This window comes from Cheilinus undulatus, linkage group 23 (assembly GCF_018320785.1).
Source record: "Cheilinus undulatus linkage group 23, ASM1832078v1, whole genome shotgun sequence".
Taxonomy (NCBI): domain Eukaryota; kingdom Metazoa; phylum Chordata; class Actinopteri; order Labriformes; family Labridae; genus Cheilinus; species Cheilinus undulatus.
In genome coordinates this window covers 35,544,500-35,554,035 of record NC_054887.1, presented here as the reverse complement: position 1 = coordinate 35,554,035, position 9,536 = coordinate 35,544,500, and the positions used below count along the sequence as shown (strand labels likewise).

The 9,536-nt window shown below is 39.2% G+C and overlaps 1 protein-coding gene across 1 annotated transcript in view; it reads left to right on the top strand.

Moving 5' to 3' along the window:
* Positions 1-374: 374 nt before the first annotated feature.
* itih2 (inter-alpha-trypsin inhibitor heavy chain 2) overlaps positions 375-9,536 on the top strand; it is a 48,276-nt gene continuing 39,114 nt past the window's right edge. Inside the window, exon 1 of the mRNA XM_041780867.1 lies at positions 375-560. Within this exon, the coding sequence (XP_041636801.1) occupies positions 465-560 (96 nt within the window). The 5' untranslated portion in view covers positions 375-464. The remainder of the gene's footprint in view (positions 561-9,536) is intronic.

Genomic DNA, 9,536 nt, shown 5'->3' with positions numbered 1-9,536 from the left:
GCTTGTTTTTGGCTTGTTTTTGCCATGTTTTTGGCTTGTTTTTGGCATGCTTTTGGCTTGTTTTTGGCTTGTTTTTGCCATGTTTTTGCCATGTTTTTGCCATGTTCTTGGCTTGTTTTTACCATGTTTTTGCCATGTTTTTGCCATGTTCTTGGCTTGTTTTTGGCATGTTTTTGCCATGTTTTTGCCATGTTTTTGGCTTGTTTTTGCCATGTTTTTGGCTTGTTTTTGCCATGTTTTTGCCATGTTTTTGCCATGTTTCCTGGAGTGTTTGTTTCCTCTGCAGCCGCCCCCGTCCACAGGTCAAGTTTCAAAGTTTCATCCTGCTGAAACAGTAAATATTGACCGTGGTTGAGTCGATCAGTTCAGTGGATTTTAACCTTCAGTCAGCAGCTCTGAGTCTGGTGGCAGTGCAGTGTTTTTGGTTCTTACGTGTTTATGTGAGGCACTAAAGGGACAGAATCATGAGGCTTCTGCTGCTGCTGCTTCTGGGGCTCCTGACGGTCCCTGAGGGCCGCTGCTTCGAGTTTGTGATTGATGGAGAGTGGGAGGATGAGGTGGTGAGTTCATGGCCCTGTCTCTGTTTTTATTTGAACTAAATTCAGTGAAACTCAGAGTTTAAAGGGAAGACTTTATCCGTAGCACAGAAATGGAGCTGTATGGATGAAACACAGCTTTAACATGCTTTTATCTTCTGATTTTTAACAGATATTTTTTACTTTGAGTTTGAATTAATTCGACCAATGAAAACCAACGCTGCCACTCCTTAAAACATCCTGTTTTTTATTGGATGTCTTGGATTTTCATGGTCCTGTTGCATCATGGGGCCCCTACACATCAGGGTCCATAGTTCCCCTGTGTAATGACTATTTTTCATTACCATCTATTCGTATCATTGCTTTAGTGTTTTTCCTCATGTTTCACATTGTAGTTGTTTTTTTAAATAACTGAGCAGATATGGAGTAAACAGAGCTTTAACTCATTAGTTCCCACATTTGTCTCAGTACCATTATTCACTAAATTAAGCTAACGTGTTGTGCAGTAACGGTCTCCTTTCTGTGCTCTCATGTCTAGATTTATTTCAGTCAGTGGAAACTGCACAAACTTTGTCTCGACTTCTGTTATGGTCAAACGTTTACAGTAAACAAAAACTAAGAGGAAATCTAAAGGTTTCTTTTTCAGGAGTGTGTGACAGAGGTACCTTTCCATCAAAAAGACGACCAGCAGCTGAGAAATGTAGATGTGAAATCTTTTTTATGGTGGCTACAGTTATCACAGACCTCCTCTAATCCTCTGTGTGTTAGATTAGTAGCACAGGTGCTAGCATCCTGGCTAACAGTTACTTTATTTTGGAGCTTAAATATGAGATTAACTATTTTGTGGCTCTGAAGTTTAAATTATTTATTTATGTACATTTATAGCAACCGTTTTTTACTCCTTTTCACTACTGTTTCTGTTTATTTTTGACACCCTTTTACCCTTTCACTCACTTTTAACCAGCTTTCACTACTTTAGACATTTTTCACTGCTTGTGCAGTAAATACACACACACACACACACACACACACATATATAGGGCTGTCAACGTTAATGCTTTAATATCACGTTAACTCAAATTACTTTTAATGCCACTAATTTTTTTTGTTGCACTATTAACACACGCATGTTCTGTGTGACCCTTGACCCATCCCGTAGTTTGCCAGATCAGGAAGCGGCGCTGTGGTGAGCAGAAACGGATGAAGGACAGAGACTTTTGAATGGCAGGTTGAGCTTTGAGGTCATGCCAGATAAGACTGAAGTTACTTTCTCTTACTGTTGACATGAACTGAGTTACCAGGAGTTTGTAGAGTCTTAAATACCCGTACCACTCACTGGCCATGCACACGGCTAATGCAGAGCCGCCCCCTTAGTCATGCTGGGTTGTTTACAATGGAGACACCCAGACAAACTCTGCAAGCAGGGATGGACTCGCTATCTGGCATAGATGCACTTCAGGGCCAGCATGATTTATTCATTTATTTATATCTGCTGTGAACCGGCAGTACAGCTGTGCTGACCCTTTATATTAACTGCTGACTGGTCCGATCACGTCTCCGTTTACCCCTCTCCCATCCACACTCAGCTCCTGCTTGAAAGTGAAACTTACTAAAACGATCGACAGGAACTGTAAATAAACGCCAAATTTTAAAAACTGTCAATCAAGATGCTGCAAAAGTGTCAAAGACTCTGCAGTCCCTATAGGAGATGGTCTGATGTTGGTGAATATACAGCTATCATGAGGAGGAGGAGGAGGAGGAGGGTGCAGGGCAGCAGAGGCTGGTGTGTGACAGGAGCAGAGGTGTTAGCTCTGTAGAGTATCAAAATAAAAGCTAAAAGCATTATTAGTCTGTGCGTCGCCTTTTTTTATGAAGAAAAAACTGTTTGAGATTAAATCTGTAGCTCTTCTATGATGTGAAGAATGAAAAGATGGTTCAGTCCTCTTCCTACACCTTAAAAGTTCTCCACTGAGACTTCTTTGACTTTGTGCTCATGAGTTTTGAAAGCAGCTTCAAATGTGTGTTTATTATTATTCCAGTAAATCTGCTGGACTGATGACGGTCATTTCTTACTGTCAGCGATTATTTTACATTTGGGCATTTTTTAATTCAAAAATAGAAAGATGATAAATAATAGCAGATATTTTTTTAATTACTTGTTTTTTCTCCTGAGTAGGGCAGATGTGTCCACCTTACAACAGAACAGTGAAACACCATTACACCGCTTTCCACATTATTATGCAAATGACATTTGTCTATTATTTTCCTAAATATTAATGCAAATGACAATCAGAATATTTTTCAAGTCATCAGCAGTTAGAGCATAATTCAAATGTTTTTGAACAAACTTCATAATGATAACCTTTATTTTTTAAAAATAAAAACCTCAGAAGTCACTGTTCCACATTATTAAGCAGGCCACAGGTTTCAGCAGTATGAGAAAGAAAAAGGATCTCTGCTGCTGAAAAGACTCAAATAGGACAAGGAATGAAAAAATGAGATTTTTCATGAAAACTTAATCCTGATCATCGTACTGTGAAGACATTAGTGTCTGATTCAGAGCACAGACGGGTTCCTGCAGATAAAGACATGATGAGGAAGGTTTCTGACAGACTGATTCATCAGATTCAGAGAGCAGATGCTAAAATACCATTACAAAGCAGCAAACAGGTATTTGAAGCTGCTGGTGCCTCTGGAGTCCCACCAACCTCAAGGTGTAGGATCCTCCAGAGGCTCGCAGTCGTGTATAAACCTACTATTCAGCCCCCCCTAACCAATGCTCACAAGCAGAAACGGTTGCAGTGGGCCCAGAAATTCATGAAGACTCATTTTCAAACAGTCTGGTTGACTGATGAGTGCCGTGCAACCCTGGGTGGTCCAGATGGAGGAGTAGTGGATGGCTGGTGGATGGCCACCATGTCCCAACAAGGCTGTGACATCAGCAAGGAGGGGGCGGAGTCATTTTCTTCGTGAGGAGAGAGCTGGTATGCCCCTTTAGGGTCCCAGAGTCTGGAGAGAGAGAGGAGAGGACCAGAATCCATGTTGCTTGAAGTCCAGTGTGAAGTTTCCACAGTCAGTGATGATCTGGGCTGCCATGGCATCTGCTGGTGTTGGTCCACTGTGTTTTATCAGGTCAAAGGTCAGGCAGCCATCTACCAGGACATTTCAGAGACCTTCATGCTTCCTTCTGCTGACAAGCACCATGGAGATGCTGATTTCATTTTCCAGCAGGACTTGGCACCTGCCCACACTGTCGAAGGTACTGAAAGCTGCTTCAGTGACCATGGAGTTACTGAGCTTGGTTCTGACCTGAACCCCATAGAGAATCTATGGAAGATGAGAGACACCAGAGCCAACAATGCAGATGACCTGAAGGCCGCTATCAGAGCAACCAGGGCTTCCATTATGACACAGGTGTGGGATAAGATTAGCTAAAATCTGGAGTTAAAAACTGATTGAATGTTTAAAAGAAAATATAAAATCCACTGGGGAGCGTTCTGACTCAAAACAGCATGCAGCGCAGTTTAAAGGTTTAACAATAAAGGTTTATTGTTAAGATGCCAGATATTTCAGAGGATAATAAAAACCATAAAAGGCTAAAACAATAAAAGCTGCTAAAAGCCATTAGGAGTCCCCAAATGTCCAATGTTCACTCAGTGGTCAACAGCCCAGTCTCCTCTTGATGCTTGTCCTGATGTCCAGTGACTTGGTCGAGCCTCCAGCTGGTAGCTGGCAGACACAGAAACAAGTTTAGGTGAGCGTGATTGTCCTTCACGTACCAGGAGTCCCAAGTAAACTAAAAACTAGAATGGGCCAGGTAATCAGTGTATTCTACAATAAAAAGGGAAATCAAAATAGCACACCTGAATTAGTTGTAAAGTAAGAAATCAAAATAAATCAAAGCAAACAAAACTTCTAAATAGGTAAACAACCAAAGCAAAATACATGTAATGCAAATCAAAATCCCTCATAAAAACCAATCCAGTTAAAATAGAGTGAAAAGACCCATCCCTAGTTAATCTAATACAATCCTCCTGTTGCTGCGAGGGTCCTCCAGTCTAAATCTAAGATCAGGAATAAAAGAATGAAGGAGAGAGACTTAACTGGGGGAGGGGTGAAGCTTGCTTTCACCCCTCCAGTTTCCCACGTAGCGTGTCTCCCCCCTTTTCCAGCAGTCCACAGTGGTAAAGGGCACGTGCCTCTGGTCCTTCCGCTCCGCAGAGTAGTCCTGTGGACTCTCCCTCCTATAGCCGCCCCTGGCGCCGTATCCGGGGCAGGTGAACCGACCGTCTGTCCGTCTATCGTCTGCCGTCCCTCGTCTCGTGTGGCGCCTTTCTCGTCTCCTGCTCGGCTCTCTTGTGCACCTCTGTGCTCCTCCAATCACCTGTGTCGTTTTTAACAACTCTGCAGAGCGCAGCACACCACTCAGTACCTGCTGCCTCACCAGGTGCGTGGTTAGTCCCACGTGTGCCTAATAAATCCCACCAAAAGGCCCGGGAAGTAGCTGCATCCCCACACACATCTAACTGTGCCCAAAACAGTGTCCCCACACTAACGCCCACACCAACACACACACACACACACACCCTGTGACATCTACACCTGAGCAGTGCCACAGGCTGCTCGCCTCCATGCCACGCCGCATTGATGCAGTAATTCATGCAAAAGGAGGCCCAACCAAGTATTGATGAGAAGAAGCCTGACATTTCTGTTTAAAACATCCTTTTTTTTATTGATCTTATGTAAAATTCTCGTTGTCTGAGACACTGAATTTGGGGTTTTCTTATCTGTCAGCCATAATCATCAACATTTCAGGAAATAAAGGCTTGAAATATTTCACTCTATGTCTAAAAAGTCTACAATTTATGGTTTACCTTTCTGACATAAGTGACAAAAAATATCAAACTATCAAACTTTTTCATGATATTCTAATTTTTTGAGAGATACCTGTATGATCTCCTAATGCTGCAAATTCAACACATGAACATTTTCAGTTCTTTACGACCGATAAAATCTTTTAAACTCTGATTTGCATAATAATGTGGAACAGTGCATTTTGAGGTTTTTATTTTTAAAAAATCATTATGAAGATTATTCAAAAACATTTGAATTATGCTCTAACAGCTGATGACTTGAAAAATTATCTGAATGTCAATTGCATTAATATTTAGAAAAATAAGAGACAAATGTCATTTGCTTAAAAATGTGTAACACAGTGTAGATGTGTCTGTGCTGTTCTACTGAGCTCTCACTTAGACTTCTCTCAGTAATCTGTAGTGTCAGTCTCTAACTGTATTTAGTCTCAGTAATCTGTAGTGTCAGTCTCTAACTGTATTTAGTCTCAGTAATCTGTAGTGTCAGTCTCTAACTGTATTTAGTCTCTCAGTAATCTGTAGTGTCAGTCTCTAACTGTATTTAATCTCAGTAATCTGTAGTGTCAGTCTCTAACTGTATTTAGTCTCAGTAATCTGTAGTGTCAGTCTCTAACTGTATTTAGTCTCAGTAATCTGTAGTGTCAGTCTCTAACTGTATTTAGTCTCAGTAATCTGTAGTGTCAGTCTCTAACTGTATTTAGTCTCAGTAATCTGTAGTGTCAGTCTCTAACTGTATTTAGTCTCAGTAATCTGTAGTGTCAGTCTCTAACTGTATTTAGTCTCTCAGTAATCTGTAGTGTCAGTCTCTAACTGTATTTAATCTCAGTAATCTGTAGTGTCAGTCTCTAACTGTATTTAGTCTCAGTAATCTGTAGTGTCAGTCTCTAACTGTATTTAGTCTCTCAGTAATCTGTAGTGTCAGTCTCTAACTGTATTTAATCTCAGTAATCTGTAGTGTCAGTCTCTAACTGTATTTAGTCTCAGTAATCTGTAGTGTCAGTCTCTAACTGTATTTAGTCTCAGTAATCTGTAGTGTCAGTCTCTAACTGTATTTAGTCTCAGTAATCTGTAGTGTCAGTCTCTAACTGTATTTAGTCTCAGTAATCTGTAGTGTCAGTCTCTAACTGTATTTAGTCTCAGTAATCTGTAGTGTCAGTCTCTAACTGTATTTAGTCTCAGTAATCTGTAGTGTCAGTCTCTAACTGTATTTAGTCTCAGTAATCTGTAGTGTCAGTCTCTAACTGTATTTAATCTCAGTAATCTGTAGTGTCAGTCTCTAACTGTATTTAGTCTCAGTAATCTGTAGTGTCAGTCTCTAACTGTATTTAGTCTCAGTAATCTGTAGTGTCAGTCTCTAACTGTATTTAGTCTCAGTAATCTGTAGTGTCAGTCTCTAACTGTATTTAGTCTCAGTAATCTGTAGTGTCAGTCTCTAACTGTATTTAGTCTCTCAGTAATCTGTAGTGTCAGTCTCTAACTGTATTAAGTCTCAGTAATCTGTAGTGTCAGTCTCTAACTGTATTTAGTCTCTCAGTAATCTGTAGTGTCAGTCTCTAACTGTATTTAGTCTCAGTAATCTGTAGTGTCAGTCTCTAACTGTATTTAATCTCAGTAATCTGTAGTGTCAGTCTCTAACTGTATTTAGTCTCAGTAATCTGTAGTGTCAGTCTCTAACTGTATTTAGTCTCAGTAATCTGTAGTGTCAGTCTCTAACTGTATTTAGTCTCTCAGTAATCTGTAGTGTCAGTCTCTAACTGTATTTAGTCTCAGTAATCTGTAGTGTCAGTCTCTAACTGTATTTAGTCTCAGTAATCTGTAGTGTCAGTCTCTAACTGTATTTAGTCTCTCAGTAATCTGTAGTGTCAGTCTCTAACTGTATTTAGTCTCAGTAATCTGTAGTGTCAGTCTCTAACTGTATTTAGTCTCAGTAATCTGTAGTGTCAGTCTCTAACTGTATTTAGTCTCAGTAATCTGTAGTGTCAGTCTCTAACTGTATTTAGTCTCAGTAATCTGTAGTGTCAGTCTCTAACTGTATTTAATCTCAGTAATCTGTAGTGTCAGTCTCTAACTGTATTTAGTCTCAGTAATCTGTAGTGTCAGTCTCTAACTGTATTTAATCTCAGTAATCTGTAGTGTCAGTCTCTAACTGTATTTAGTCTCAGTAATCTGTAGTGTCAGTCTCTAACTGTATTTAGTCTCAGTAATCTGTAGTGTCAGTCTCTAACTGTATTTAGTCTCAGTAATCTGTAGTGTCAGTCTCTAACTGTATTTAGTCTCTCAGTAATCTGTAGTGTCAGTCTCTAACTGTATTTAGTCTCAGTAATCTGTAGTGTCAGTCTCTAACTGTATTTAGTCTCAGTAATCTGTAGTGTCAGTCTCTAACTGTATTTAGTCTCAGTAATCTGTAGTGTCAGTCTCTAACTGTATTTAGTCTCAGTAATCTGTAGTGTCAGTCTCTAACTGTATTTAGTCTCAGTAATCTGTAGTGTCAGTCTCTAACTGTATTTAGTCTCAGTAATCTGTAGTGTCAGTCTCTAACTGTATTTAATCTCAGTAATCTGTAGTGTCAGTCTCTAACTGTATTTAGTCTCAGTAATCTGTAGTGTCAGTCTCTAACTGTATTTAGTCTCAGTAATCTGTAGTGTCAGTCTCTAACTGTATTTAATCTCAGTAATCTGTAGTGTCAGTCTCTAACTGTATTTAGTCTCAGTAATCTGTAGTGTCAGTCTCTAACTGTATTTAGTCTCAGTAATCTGTAGTGTCAGTCTCTAACTGTATTTAGTCTCAGTAATCTGTAGTGTCAGTCTCTAACTGTATTTAGTCTCAGTAATCTGTAGTGTCAGTCTCTAACTGTATTTAGTCTCAGTAATCTGTAGTGTCAGTCTCTAACTGTATTTAGTCTCTCAGTAATCTGTAGTGTCAGTCTCTAACTGTATTTAGTCTCTCAGTAATCTGTAGTGTCAGTCTCTAACTGTATTTAATCTCAGTAATCTGTAGTGTCAGTCTCTAACTGTATTTAGTCTCAGTAATCTGTAGTGTCAGTCTCTAACTGTATTTAGTCTCAGTAATCTGTAGTGTCAGTCTCTAACTGTATTTAGTCTCAGTAATCTGTAGTGTCAGTCTCTAACTGTATTTAGTCTCAGTAATCTGTAGTGTCAGTCTCTAACTGTATTTAGTCTCAGTAATCTGTAGTGTCAGTCTCTAACTGTATTTAGTCTCAGTAATCTGTAGTGTCAGTCTCTAACTGTATTTAATCTCAGTAATCTGTAGTGTCAGTCTCTAACTGTATTTAGTCTCTCAGTAATCTGTAGTGTCAGTCTCTAACTGTATTTAGTCTCAGTAATCTGTAGTGTCAGTCTCTAACTGTATTTAATCTCAGTAATCTGTAGTGTCAGTCTCTAACTGTATTTAGTCTCTCAGTAATCTGTAGTGTCAGTCTCTAACTGTATTTAGTCTCAGTAATCTGTAGTGTCAGTCTCTAACTGTATTTAGTCTCAGTAATCTGTAGTGTCAGTCTCTAACTGTATTTATACTCAGTAATCTGTATTGTCAGTCTCTAACTGTATTTAATCTCAGTAATCTGTAGTGTCAGTCTCTAACTGTATTATTTAATCTCAGTAATCTGTAGTGTCAGTCTCTAACTGTATTTAGTCTCAGTAATCTGTAGTGTCAGTCTCTAACTGTATTTAGTCTCAGTAATCTGTAGTGTCAGTCTCTAACTGTATTTAATCTCAGTAATCTGTAGTGTCAGTCTCTAACTGTATTTAATCTCAGTAATCTGTAGTGTCAGTCTCTAACTGTATTTAGTCTCTCAGTAATCTGTAGTGTCAGTCTCTAACTGTATTTAGTCTCAGTAATCTGTAGTGTCAGTTTCTAACTGTATTTAGTCTCAGTAATCTGTAGTGTCAGTCTCTAACTGTATTTAGTCTCAGTAATCTGTAGTGTCAGTCTCTAACTGTATTTAGTCTCAGTAATCTGTAGTGTCAGTCTCTAACTGTATTTAATCTCAGTAATCTGTAGTGTCAGTCTCTAACTGTATTTAATCTCAGTAATCTGTAGTGTCAGTCTCTAACTGTATTTAATCTCAGTAATCTGTAGTGTCAGTCTCTAACTGTATTTAATCTCA